At 42.4% G+C, this 14,418-nt stretch overlaps 1 protein-coding gene across 4 annotated transcripts in view; it reads right to left on the minus strand.

The window, feature by feature from the left end:
• RNF32 (ring finger protein 32) overlaps positions 1 to 14,418 on the minus strand; it is a 57,649-nt gene that overhangs the window by 13,960 nt on the left and 29,271 nt on the right. For all 4 annotated transcript variants that reach the window (XM_045003196.1, XM_045003199.1, XM_045003197.1 and 1 more), the window contains 4 exons: positions 9,964 to 10,106; positions 6,776 to 6,808; positions 6,157 to 6,281; positions 5,839 to 5,947 (listed from right to left, as the gene is read on the minus strand). In XM_045003196.1, the coding sequence (XP_044859131.1) occupies positions 5,839 to 5,947; positions 6,157 to 6,281; positions 6,776 to 6,808; positions 9,964 to 10,106 (410 nt within the window). The remainder of the gene's footprint in view (positions 1 to 5,838; positions 5,948 to 6,156; positions 6,282 to 6,775; positions 6,809 to 9,963; positions 10,107 to 14,418) is intronic.

The following is a 14,418-nucleotide window of genomic DNA, read 5'->3' on the forward strand; positions in this document are numbered from 1 at the left end:
ATCCACTGTACAGGTAGAAGGAAGGCTTTTGTGATGCTGAACTGAAGACCGAGCCTTGTGAACAGAGGTGGTCTTGTTTACTGAAGTTTGAACTGCAGTGTAACAAGGCTCCTTTAGGAGCCAATTGTCAAGATATGGAAAATTGTTTACTTTTCATTGATGAAGCTGCATAGCAATGACTGCCATAGCTTCGAGAATACCCTTAGGTGGTAATATTGATGGTAGTCCTAGCCCACTAGAAAGTCTACAAACTTCTTGTGAGAAGAGTGTATCATAACATGCAGGTATGCATTCTGAAGTTCGAGGGTTATGAAATAGTCCCCCAGATCAAGGGGTGGGATGATAGCTGCAAATGTCATCATCTCAAACGTCTGAATCTTGATGAAGGTATTCAGCATCCTGAGATCGAAAATCTGTCTCCACTCGCCCTTCTTTTTGGGAATGAGAAAATATTTGGATTAAAATCCTCTTCCCTTGTACAGTGCGAACTTGTTCAATGGCTTCTAAGCAGAGAAGAGACAGAATCTCATATCTCACAAAAGACTTAAGAGATTGGTCCCTGAAAGGGATAGGGAAGGGGAATGTGTGTGTGTGGGGGGGTGGGGCATAGAGTGTAAGTGGATGGAATACCCTGATGTTATAACTTCGAATACCTATCTGTAGGTAAATCTGCTCCCATGAATTGTGGAAATGGGAGAGCCAAACTGTAATAGGTGAGAGAATAAGCTAAGCAGAATAGTGCAGTATCAGATCAGAGTCACGAGAGTGTTCCAAGGCATCCAAAGGAGCTTTTCATAGATGATTCCTGCTGTGTCAGTGGGGTTGTAATGGTGAAGGCTTTCCATTTGTGTAGTCTGGGTCTCTTCTTATGTGGCTCAGGTCCTATGTGGTAGGTGGAAAATGGGGGTGGACAGGACCTCTGAGTTGTTTGAGACCTACTGAAACTTTTTTTTTTGCAGGAGTGTGTGTATATATACCCAGGGAGCAAAGGGTAATTCTAGAGTCTTTCAAGGAAGAGGAGATTACTTACCTTGTACAGTAACTGGAGTTCTTCAAGAGCTTCACGTTTGAGTACAGAAGACAGTACCAATGACCATTTCAGCTTGGCTCTGGAGTCCTTGTATTCCAAAGACAACGAGTCTAGTGCTGATGCTGTTCTAAGTTGTTTACCTGACATGTTCTTGGTACGTGGCATGGTTTTCTTAGCTGGTGCCATGATCTCAGAACTGGAAGGGATGAGAACCTCAGCGCTACCCGTATCATGATATGAAGTTTCCTGAGACCTAGGCCAAGGAGATGACTTTCCCACTTCTCTTATCCCATTCTTGGAGAATGGTATCTCTTCTTCTTAGAGGGTCTGGATGGTTGTGAAGGGCCCTCAGGGTCTTTTGCTTACTGTCACAGCAGAGCCAGTCACTGGGGCTCTGATCAACTAGATCCAAGACACAGGGGATGAACTGGATCCCACGAGTCTCAGAGAGTGCACCATCAACAGGAGTTTTTTTGAACCTGCTTCTGAACCTGAGCAGATCTCACATTTGGAGAGGACATGAGTCTCTCCCATGCAGAGGAGGCACCTTCAATGACTATTGCTGAGGGGAAAAGACCCGTGGCATGTCTGGCAGGGTTTGAAGCCTGGGGTCTTGGGCATAATTGCACTTGAGTCTGTAGACCAAGACTTGAGAGGGTTGGGGGAAAAAGATCCATATTGGGCAAATGAAGAAGGGAAGGGGGAAACTAACCCCCAAAGTGCATACCATGCTAAATAACAAAAATAGAAGAAAATACCAAAAGAAAAGATGATGTGAGAAAGGTAGCAGGCTGCATAGCTAGCTAATGGACACAGCAATGCTCCTTCTCAAGTCAGTCTTGAAAAGGAACTGGAGTGGCAGTGGGTCTAGGAGCACAGGGAGGTGTATGGTGGAGGCATGACCCAAAGACACTGCTAATGAAAGTCTCCAATCAAGAGTGCCCATGGGCATGTGCACATCCGAATGCCAAGTACCCACAGGGACACTGCTCAAAGAAGAATGTAAGGACTAATCTGTGGGCTCACTGAATAATTTGAGGCCATTGAAGGAAAGTTTCTCTATAGCATTGTGGATCTTACGCAGGAAGCCTGAGGACTGCAGTGACGATGCATGGCACATGACCATGGCTGTGGAGATGGAGCAAGCTGCGCTGTCAGCTGTGTCAACAGGCACCTGTAAAGTCATCCTCACCAGGAGCTGTCCCTCCACAGTGACAGCCTGAAATTGCTCCCTGTGTTCTTGTGGGAAATGCTCAATAACGTAATTAAATTTGGCAAAGTTGATGTGACTGTTTTGTAAGCATCACCTGGCAATTCACAATTCTAAACTGCTGGGAGGCAGACAAATAACTCTTACAACCAAGTGAATCAAACCCTTCTGGTCTATGTCATGTGGGGTACAGCTTTTGAATGGTGCAGTCTGTTCCATTCATTAACTGCTTCCACTCCTAGGATGTTGGGGGTGGAGTGAGAAAATAATGACACTGAGTAGCATTTTGTATCTGCCCTCTGGAGCTGTCGGGGGCAGTGTCAGGGGTTTGCTAAATCATGTTGGTAGGCTTCAACTGCACTTTTTTCACAGGCCGGTCTTTTGGATTTTTTTCTAATGGAATTTGGAAAGTATTTGCCACTTTCTTCATCAAGTCCAAAACTGTTTGAAGTCATCTGCCACAGGCAATAGTGGCATAACTGCTTCATCTGGAGAGGATGATGATACGTTTGTTTGCAGAGTATGCTCTTTATCAGCCCTCCTTTCTTTCTCCTCAAACATTTTTCTGCAACGATGATTGCTAAGGGGAATGGATGAGTGTGGGGAATGCTGTCTCTGGTGTTCCGCATGAATGACAGGTGCCTTTGAAAACTGCTGGTGATTATAATGCTCAGTGGTCCCGGTATGGCCATTGAGGTGGCCCCAAAGAAAACTGGGGAGGCATCTAGCACTGCTCATACCATGGAGGTTGTTGAACCACCCGGTCATGGAAACAGCGAAATGTCCCTGGGCTGAATAATTTCAGGAGAGTCAGGTCTGGGTAAACAGGGAGGAGAGTCCTGAACTGACATTTGAGAGTCTGAAGAGCTCTCAACTATATAGTGTAATGGTGGAGAAGATGATGGTTCAGTGAGGGCCTGCCTGTTTGACTGTGTGGGAAACCAAGAGGTACCAGTGATCCCTGAGGTACCAGAGATAATGCAGGTTTGCTACCAGGAGTCTGAGTTCAGTAAAGGAGACTCAGGCTCATCAGAGACAAAAACAGGTCCCTGGAGAATCTGAACTTCTGCGGTACCACATGGGCTTGTGTGAAGAGCTAGTGAAGAGGTAGAGAAAGCTGTGATACCAAAGGTGGCATTGACACTGGTGGAATTGCCAATCGAGGTACTGATGCAGCAGTAGGTGCAGGCGGTACCAACTTCTTAGGTGCAGGGTCCTTATTTCTAGTACTCTTCTCATGCTTCAATGCTGCTGTGGCTTTGTACCAAGTGATGGGTACCCTGCAACTTATGAGTTTGTGGACTTTAATCTGGAAGTCTTGGTACCGGAACCACTTGAAGCCTCTGTCAAAATCTTTTGAGGAGTACGTGGTCTCTGCTGCAGCAGGTCTTTTTAGAACAGTGTTCTCTCTGAGGAGATTTCATGGATCTCCTAGATGAGGTCTTCCCTGTGTCCCTAACAGGTTTATGTCTCAAAGCTCGAGAGGGTGAGTGAGCTGCAGAGGATGATGGGGCACTGAGGTCACTCAGGGTATGTCTACACTACAAAGAAAAACCCGTGGGTGGCCCATGCTATCTGACTTGGGCTCGCAGGGCTCGGGCCATGCAGCTGTTTCATTGCTGTGTAGACTTCCAGGCTCAGGCTGGAGGCTGAGCTTTAGGACCGTCCCACTCTGCAGGTTTTTCTTTGCTGTGTAGACATACCCTTAGAGCCCACTTTACAAGGATCCGAAGCCGGGCAGAGGCAGTGCTCCATTATTAGAAGATGGAATTTTGTTTTTCTCTCTCTCTCTCTTACTCTCTCTCTCTCTCCCCCCCTTCTAGAGCAACTTTTGAAAGTTGTTCAGAACTTAATTAGCAGGCATGTGTATATCCCCAAGGTGGCATATACAGTGTGAATGGCCATCACTAACTGGGAAGGACTCCTGGCAAATGAGGCAAGGTTTGAAGCTTGGAGACGTAGGCATATCCCAACAAAAACAGGCTTCGCTGAGAACTTCCCTTACTGTCAAGAGGGATTAGGGGGAAGAACGTGTGTGAATAGCAGGAGTCAAAAGCCCTTGGCTAACTGGAAAAAAAAATGAACTGAACACTAAACTAACTAAAGTAATAAAAGGTATAAACCACAAAAGAATAAAACTGACTAAAAAAAACTAGTTGACAAGTAAAATCGCAAGCGAATGCTGAGGATGCTCCTTCTCAGGGCAAGGTGGTTGAGAAGGAACTGAGGGCAATTTGTCCATCACAGTCCAATATACTCTCAGTATGAGGTACGAAGATAGCTAGGGTGTATGCACACTCCAAATGGACACTGATGCCAAAAATTTCCAATCAAAGAAGCATGCACACCATGGAAGTGGAGCCTCCATAGAGACACTACTCGAAGAACTGGCCTAATTTCTTCTTCTTGTTCTATAGGGAGAGAGCCCCAAAGTGATTATGTTCTCACTTCTGAGCTAGATTTGGAGGATGTATGAGTGTTCTGGAATTGGACCACCCAGTCCAATTTTTGGAGTAGTTATGAAAGACCAATGACTAACAACGAAATCTATGATTCATTTCTTTTACTACCATATCTGCTTAATGTGTACTTCTACAGGAAAAACAGATTCCTGGGATTTATGAAAAAAGGAAAAGAAAAATCCAAAACAAAAAGAAAAGAAATATTGTTATTGGGGTAAGCACAGGTTAGGCCAGTGGTGGGAAAACTATGGTCCGGGGGCCGCATCTGGCCCTTCAGATGTTTTAATCCGTCCCTAGAGCTCCTGCTGGGGAGCAAGGTCCGGGGCATGCCCTGCTCTGTGTGCGCCATGGCTCCGCGTGGCTCCCAGAAGCAGTGGCATGTCCCCCCTCCGGCTCCTATGTGTAGGGGCAGCCAGGAGGCTCCACATGCTGTCCCCACCCCAAGTGCCGCCCCTAAAGCTCCCATAGGCCGGGAACCACGGCCAACGGAAGCTGCAGGGGCAGCACCTGTGGACGGGGAAGCGTGCAGATCCGCTTGGCCGCGCCTCCACGTAGGAGCCGGGGGGTGGGGGACATGCCGCTGCTTCTAGGAACTGCTTGAGGTAAGGGCCACCCGGAGCCTGCACCCCAACCCCCTGCCCCAGCCCTGATCCTACTCCTGCCCTCTGAACCCCTCGGTCCCAGCCTAGAGTACCCTCCTATACCCCTAACCCCTCTTCCCCAGCCCCATCCCAGAGCTCGCACCTCCAGCCAGAGCCATCACCACCACCCCCTGCACCTCAACTCCCTGCCCCAGCTTGGGGCTCCCTCCCGCACCCTGAATGCCTCATTTCTGGCCCCACCCCAGAGCCCAGACTCACAGCCAGAGCCCTCACCCTCTCCCGCACCCCAACCCCCAATTTTGTGAGCATTCCTCGCCCGCCATACACTTTCCATACAGATGTGGCCCTCAGGACAAAAAGTTTGCCTACCTCTGGGTTAGGCCTTATGTAAAATACACCCTAAGCTATATTAGAGTGTTTGTCACTCTTTGCCCCTAGAAAGGGACTGACTGAAGCTTTGAGAATGTTCGATTTAATGGAAGGCTAGGAAAGAATAGAACATGAACTGAGACTGAAGAAACAAATGCAACGTACCTTTGCTTCAAAGAATTTTTTTCTTAATTTGCTATCTTGCGGAGGTACTGTTTTTCTCAAATTTTTATACCATTTTCTAACAATATACCCTCTCCAGCAAGCTTGGATTCTGTTGAAAAGAAAATGTCGATGTTCAACAAATGCAAACATAAATTTAAAGAGAATAAAATAATTACCTGAAACATAACCATCTGAAAATTTTCAAACACTTAAATATTTACAGTACATCCACCAGTGCTGAGTTTTCAGTATGTAACTTGGAGCAATACGGCAAAATAAATGTTCAGCAACAGCAGCTCTATTGGAAGTAATCCTTACCTCGTAATACACTTTATTTTAAACAGACGCGCCCCATCATGTATTACTCTGGTCTGATATTGCTTCTTTCTACACAAAGGACAGGTCTTTTTACCTGCAAACTTTTCAAAAGCTTTCAGGCATGCCTAGAAAAATATCATTTTAAAATGTAAGTAGTCACTTATAATTTGTAGATGTAATGTTAATTTTTCTTCATAAATAAACCAGATTCACTTTAGATTACACTAAGTGAACATTTTTTGCTCTTTCATAAATTCAAAATAGCATATTTACAAGAATATACATTTATATCAATAAACTACTGGAAATAAGCAAATGGATGATAAACCTTTTTAGACTTACATGGAGTCAAATATTATGAATTCAGCTCATAATATTCACTTCGATGTACATAATTAGTAATCAGTATACAAACATATGTGGGTTTCCCTTGTATGCAAAATGTAACATTGTAAAACAGGAATAATAATATCTGTAAATTATGTTTCTAACAGTAAATGATATTGAGTCAAAATGCCTTCTTGCAAAACCAGAAATTGTGCTTACAGTAGATTTAGAATATTTAAATTACAAGAATGCTGTATTGGATGCTTTAATAGTTAAACCAGGGTCTACTCACTTTGTGAAATACATGGGAACATGAAAGCAGCACCTATTGTTCACAGAAAAAAAACAAGAACAGCTTGAAGTTTAAACTAGTTTAAAAGCTGAACACCAAAAATACATGAAGTAAAAGAAAAAATCTGAATGCAGAAAGGTTAACAATCCTGCTTGTTGGTAGTATTGCAAAAGACTTCTATTGAAAATGAAGTTTAAATATTTGCAATTTTTATTCTAAAAAGAGATATATAAATGAACAGCATAAAAAACTTCTGTAGGAAGCAACTAAAAAAATAAAATACAGCTCAAAGAAACAAAATGGTCATTCATTAGTTTTGAACTGCTTCATATAGAAAAGCCCATAGCAAATGGAGGGGAGGAGGAGCCGTAAAATGCCAAATGACAAGAGAAAATACATTTAAAATAAAAACTGATCTTTTTTCCTCAGAAAACAGTTAAATTTCAGTAAGTGATATGCAGCACACACAGTCTTCTCAGAGAAAGTGTGCTCACAAGCTTCATGCAAACTTCACCTTTTTCTGACCCAAACTCCTATCAAATGGTAGTGATCTCTATTCTGACAAAAGGTACAGCATTAGACAAAAAAGGCAGTTGATCCTTAGTGGAAGGAAAAACTGGAGAAGGAGTGAAATTGGAATAAGTACTGTGCATTACTGAGCTGGCAAACACAAAAGGATTAATGGCTAAACAGCCAGCTAAAGGAAAAGCTTTCAGATACAGTGGCTTTTTTCCCCTTGAGGGAGGACATTTAATGAAACACGCAGGACAAAAAGAATTCCAGAGACATTTCCCTTTTTTGTGCCAAATCTAAAGTAACCTTTTCATGAGTGCTGTCTTTTGCTCTCTCTAGTTAAAACTTAGACCTAAAGGTCTGCCAAACTGCCTGAGTTTGGCAGAACAGCCTTGTTCTTCAAGGCCATCCCACCTATCTTTTTGCAATTTTATACTTTCTTTTAAATAGGTAGCAATGTGGTAAAAGAGAAAAAATAAATAATTCACCTCAAAAACTGAAACTTCAACCCACCCACTGCCTCCACCCCAGTTCAACAAACAAAGCAGAAAAATACCCCAAAAAGCAGAATGAAAGAAACTTACAAGTAACTTTGAATAATGGTTTTCTCCTCCTAATTACGTTAACATCTGTCTAAAGAACAGCACTCATCTTTAGCTAGTTACTTGTCCTTTTTGTTTAAGTAATTCTAAAATTATACATGAGGGAATATTAATAAAATGTTTAAAGCAATTATGCTTACATTGCACATATTTGATGTATAAAACCATCAAGGTAAAATGCAGACATGTCCTCAGAAATTGTGACTAAATGACCAACTTGTATTGGGGAGACACCAATTTCACTCTGTGGACAAAAATAACTAAAGAACTATTTTTTTAAAACTAGCCTCACAAGAAAATAAGAAAAATAAGACATGATTTTTTAAAGTAAATTGCTCAATCAATAACTACTGTACAATAATGATGACGAACTAAGGTTAAGGCCTTAGCCACTTAGGCTATGTTTGGTTGGCTCAAACCCCAACTGGGCACAGGCCTATGGAAGTTTTGCAGGACTAGATATAGAGGTCTATTAGTTTTTTTCCCCTAGAGTAATATTTTCAGCAGCAAAAGAATGTCCTATACCACATATCTCTCCAGGGCAGCTTCAGATCTGGCCATATAATGGTTGGACAGGCAATCAGATATTTGAGTGACATCTAGGGATTTCACTGAGCATGCTCAATAGAATCCCCATTATCCATATATGGATATGGTTTTTTCTCCTGACTACCAGATATTTGTTAGCTACAAAACTGTGTTAAAATGGCCTCATCTGAAGCTATTGCTCTTTCCTGTCTGACAGGTCTGTTACTGAGGTTCATCAAGAAGATTTCTAACAATAATTGGCTTCTACCTCTTCTGGTACCAGTGGACAACATAAACAGCCTTAACAAGATGCCCTTCAGAGACTAACACTTTAATTTACAGAAGAGCAAGAAATAACCACGCACAGCCTACCTGCTTCAGTACAACTTTTTTTACTTTAACACCTAATTGCCTGGACTACATTCCCCCTACGCTCAAGTAAGTACTGCTGTAAAATGCTGAGTAGTTTTCAACTTCCACTGAAGTCAATGGGAGCTGAAGCTGCTCAGTACCTTATGGAGGTGGGGGTTGAATGCAATGATGCCCAGCAGAGTTACTCCAGCCAAGAGAAGAAGAAACCCTCAATTGTGTTGAGACTTTGAGAAAAGCTAAAGCTGGGAACTAAAGAGTACAGGATGCGACAGCTTAATGTGTATGAATAATTCAGGATCTGGGAACGCCAGGATCTCTGAGCAGCAGGAGCCTGCACAACCTAGAAAGTCAAGAACATGGTCTAATGATCCTTCAATTAGGCAATGTAATTGACATTCTCTTAATAAAAGGGAACCTGTGAAAACAACCTTTATAAAAATTATTTGTGGCACACCGACAGTGTGTTCAGTGATGCACAGCACACAAAGCAGACATGATTTCTGTCCCAAACAGTTTGCAATCTAAGAATTGGACCCTGCAAACACTACAGAAGTTCTATTGACTTCAGTGGGACTCCACCTGTTGTAAGTATTTGCAGAGCCAAGCTGTAAGATAACAAAATAGAATTTTCACATCCAGGTCACTAGTTCAAATCCACCCCAGGTCACTACTGACCAAAAGTCACTATCTTGTAGTTAAGGGTGTCATGAAATGAGTTGATGTCAGTACTCTTCTTTATGGACATGGTTCCAAAACAAAAAAACCATCACCATAAATTGTATCCTGACCGACAGTCTGCAGAGGTGTGAGAGGCCTGGATGAAGACTGAACTGTTTTCTGACCTCTAACAGAAAGCTTTCTCTGGATAAGGGTTGTCACACAATGGGTGCTGCAGGAACTTTTTCACTGCTATCACCTTTGTTGAATTTGTTCTTGCATAGCCTTTAAACTTTAGTTCTGTCAATCCAGTTCATTCCACAAGTACTAAATTCACATAAACTAAAGTAATGGAAATACAGCAAATATCTCAAGTTGGAATCTCTAATTTTTTCCTCTTGTTCCAACTAAAATTTTCTAGTATAACCATAACTTTGGAAAATGAATAACTAATAAGTGCATAACTGTTTAAAGAATGTTTTTGTGCAGAATACACTCCAAAAGTTACAAATGTACCTGTGGTTGAAGTGCAAATTCTTCCCTACATATTGCACAAGGTTGCACAGAATCTCCCTGTTTTACAGATCTTTGCTTTACTTTATCCCATTCTTCTGCTGTTAGTGGCAAGGAAGGAGGCTCAACTAAGCCCAGTTTCTGAGCTAGAGTGGAAAAAAAAGGACACACATTGATACTTCTACGGAATTAATTGTTTCTTCACATAAACCTCATTGCTATGTATCTATTTAAAAATACTGTATACAAATTCATAACCAAACTACATTCCAACCTATCATGGAGTATGCACTACAGACCTGATTCTGCAATGTGCTGAAAGCACTCAGCTCCCACTCAAACCAATGGTAGTTGGGCATGCTTACCACCAGGCATGAGGTGTTTAGCACCCATCAGAACTGGGCCTTTTTAATGTATATGGTTAAAGCAGAAACATGTTTTTTAATTTAATTTTTTTACATTCAGGTAATATGCATTTCCTTATCTGTTAATAGCTACTTAAGGTTTATTAAACTTAAATGCATAGTGCCTCATATAAAAAACAGTGTAATTTCAAAACCTTCAATACAAAATATTGTTGGAGTGTTTTTATACACAAGTATATTAATATATATGGAGATCCAGTTGAGGGGGAGTCAAACATGATGCTTAGTTTACTGGCCTGAGTAATGAGACAATAGGGGTGCAGTCCATAGTGACTGAGAAGAAGGAGGGCTTGCAAAGAAAAGAGTAAGAGCTCTCTTATGGGCATACTGAGCTGAAGCCAACGGCTTGATATCTACAGGGAAATGTCAGGAAGGCTGGATGAAATTTTAGTTTGAACAGGAGTGGAGAGTTAGATGTGTGAATAGTCAGCACAGAAATTATACCTGAACTCACAATTGCGAATGAGATCACCCAGAGAGGTTGTATAGACAGAAGAGGAGAGGGTTGAGCGTGGAGCTACTTGGGACCCATACAGAAAGCTGGAGGTGTCACAAGGAGGAACCTCTGAACAAAATACTAAAAGAGCGATTAAAAACAGGACAAGAATCAAGAGACGTAAGAGTCATGAAAGCCAAAAGGGCGAATTTTCAAGGAAAAGGAGCATGGTCTACAGCACTACAGGCAGCTGACAGGTCAAGGAGGATGAGGATGGAGTACTAGTTCTAAACTTTGGCCAGGAAGAGATTATTATAGACTTTGGGAACCATTTCAGAAGATGCAGAAGGCAGACTGGAGAGAATCTATGATGGAAATGGAGGAAAGGAACGCCAAATAGCAGATGTAGACAGAACATTTGGTGAGTTTAGAGATAAAGGGAAGATGAGATAGTAGTGGTAGAGGCAGATGTGGTAAGGCAATATGGGAAAGATTAAAGCATGCTTGTAGTGTGAAAGAAAGGAGCCTGAGGAAAGTGAGAGGCCAAGGAGAGAGGGATGGGGAGTAGGGATATCAAGAAGTTGGGATGAGAGGGCATCACTGGTGCAGGGGAAAGGGTTAGAGGAGCGGAGGAAATAGGAAATTTCTCTGAGATGGAAAAAGAAAAGAAAAGTGAGAAGGAAGACAGGGAGAGAGGAGGCCACACTGGATCTTCTTGACTTTCTCTCTGAAAAAGTCAGTAAGATCCTGTGTGGAGAGGGAACTGGAGGCTGGAGAGGGGGGAAGGTTTGAGGAGAGAGTCAAAGGGAGGAAAAAGGTGGTTCACCTTAAAACAAGCCTACATGGGCAGCTCAGGATTCCATTCCTACATGGAGGAATCCTTAGCCAGTACAAAGCTGGCTTTAGCACCATCCATTTTGGCCCCCATCCAGCCCTGGGACTGGGGGAGGTGGAAAGGTGCAGCTGAAGATTCAGCCCATTTGTCTTTATATTAAAGAAAAAGAGCAGAGATGTCTGTTTTTAATGCGTATCAATGAAAAACATCATCTGTGATTTTTTTTCTGAAATCAAACAAATGAAGTTAAAGTATGGATTGGATGAATGGCCTATAAGGTGGACAGAAAGCTGTCTAGATTGTCGGGCTCAATGGGTAGTGATCAACGGCTCAATGTCTAGTTGGCAGCCGGCATCAAGCGGAGTGGCCCAGGGGTTGGTCCTGGGGTCGGTTTTGTTCAACATCTTTATTAATGATCTGGATGATGGGATGAATTGCACCCTCAGCAAGTCTGCAGATGACACTAAGCTGGGGGGAGAGGTAGATATGCTGGAGGGTAAGAATAGGGTCCAGAGTGACCTAGACAAATTGGAGGATTGGGCCAAAAGAAATCTGATGAGGTTCAACAAGGACAAGTGCAGAGTCCTGCACTTAGAAGGAAGAATCCCATGCACCACTACAGGCTGGGGACCGACTAGCTAAGCGTCAGTTCTGCAGAAAAGGACCTGGGGATTACAGTGGTCGAGAAGCTGGATATGAGTCAGCAGTGTGCCCTTGTTGCCAAGAAGGCCAATGGTATATTGGGCTGTATTAGTAGGAGCATTGCCAGCAGATCGAGGGAAGTGATTATTCCACTCTATTTGGCACTGGTGAGGCCACACCTGGAGTACTGTGTCTAGTTTTGGTCCCCCCACTACAGAACGGATGTGGACAAATTCGAGAGATCCAGCAGAGTGCAACGAAAATGATTAGGGGGCTGGGGCACATGACTTACGAGGAGAGGCTGAGGGAGCAGGGGTTATTTAGTCTGCAGAAGAGAAGAGTGAGGGGGGATTTGATAGCAGCCTTCAACTACCTGAAGGGGGGTTCCAAAGAGGATGGAGCTAAGCTGTTCTCAGCAGTGGCAGATGACAGAACAAGAAGCAATGGTCTCAAGTTGCAGTTGGGGAGGTCTAGGTTGGATATTAGGAAACACTATTTCACTAGGAGGGTGGTGAAGCACTGGAATGGGTTACCAGGGAGGTGGTGGAATCTCCATCCTTAGAGGGTTTTAAGGCCCGGCTTGACAAAGCCCTGGCTGGGATTATTTAGTTGGTGTTGGTCTTGCTTTAAGCAGGGGATTGGACTAGATGACCTCCTGAGGTCTCTTCCAACCCTAATATTCTATGATTCTATTCTAAGGCTTAAAGAAATTAAAGGACAATATAATGAAAAAAAAATTAATTTAAGGGCTAATTTCTTTTTTCTTAAGAGGCATACTCTGCAATTCTTCTCTGAAAGGTTGGATCCCATTGAATACTTACAGGGGTGGACTAGAGCGGGGGATCATGATAAAGTGCTAAAGTGACTCACTCATGCCATGTAGTCAGAGGAAAACCTCCAAAGCTGAAAAATGAGATTCACATGCACCTGTAGAGAAATGCATATGGTTCTGGGATAACACTCAAACAAACACCATTACACTTTTAATCAAATATAAAACTTTCCCTTTTAAACAAATACATATTTTAAAAATATCTCTTAAGACATGGTGGGTCAGATTTCTTGGCATGCCATTTAGGAGAGAAGAATTTAACAGGTAAGCTGTACTTTTCTCAGTCAAATGACATGTCCAGCTATCCTTGGTTGATATGGTTAGTGGAGACAGCCATACATAGGCAGGAATAGGGATCAAAAATAAAAGTTTTAACCAGATAGAGTAGGAATAACTTTATGCAGGTCCATAATCACATTATTTTATTTGTATTTGGCTTCCACAGCATGTTAGATAAACCGTGCCTTGTGCCAAATGAAAAGCCAACTTGTAGTGCTTGCTAAATATATGCGGACGTGGCTATATGGACGCCTTGCAAATCTGTTCATCAGACGTGCAGGTTTTCTTATTCCTGGTATAAACTGTGACTGAGTGCAGATTTCACGAACACACTTTATAATCTTTGACAATGCAGCCCTTAATCCACCTCAATTAGTTGGGTTTTGAGGTATTTTACCTCTGCATCTTCAGTGAAAGGGGACAGTACAGTAGACTTTTTAATTTATTTTCAGCAATATCCGACTAGCCTCTATTGCCACAATAACGGAATACCTCACAATCAACAATGTATTTATCCTCATTGCCCTTAAGAAGTAGGAAGGTACTATATCCTCATTTTCCAGAAAGGGCACTGAGGCATAGAGAGACTGACTTCTCGAAGGTCATAAAAGAAGTCAGTGGCAGAGCAGGGAACTGAACCAGCATCCTAAGATAGCATCCTCACCCCTGGGCCATCCTTCACCATACTGTACAAGAGATTAGGACAGAAATATTAGTGCCAATTCTCATAGTGTACAAACAAAGTAGCTTGATCTGTGAGTGAAATGAGACATAGTTCTGAGAACTACCTTTCCTGGGCAAAATAAGCAGTATTCTGTCATAGGGAGAACTCCTGACTCTGACATCCTGAGGGCAGAAATGATTTTACTAGGAAGTAGGGCTGTCAAGTGATTAAAAAAATTAATCCCGATTAATCGCACTGTTAAACAATAAGAGAATACCATTTATTTAAATATTTTTGGATGTTTTCTACATTTTCAAATATATTGATTTCAATTACAACACAGAA

The sequence above is a fragment of the Mauremys mutica genome, chromosome 2 (assembly GCF_020497125.1).
Source record: "Mauremys mutica isolate MM-2020 ecotype Southern chromosome 2, ASM2049712v1, whole genome shotgun sequence".
Classification (NCBI taxonomy): domain Eukaryota; kingdom Metazoa; phylum Chordata; order Testudines; family Geoemydidae; genus Mauremys; species Mauremys mutica.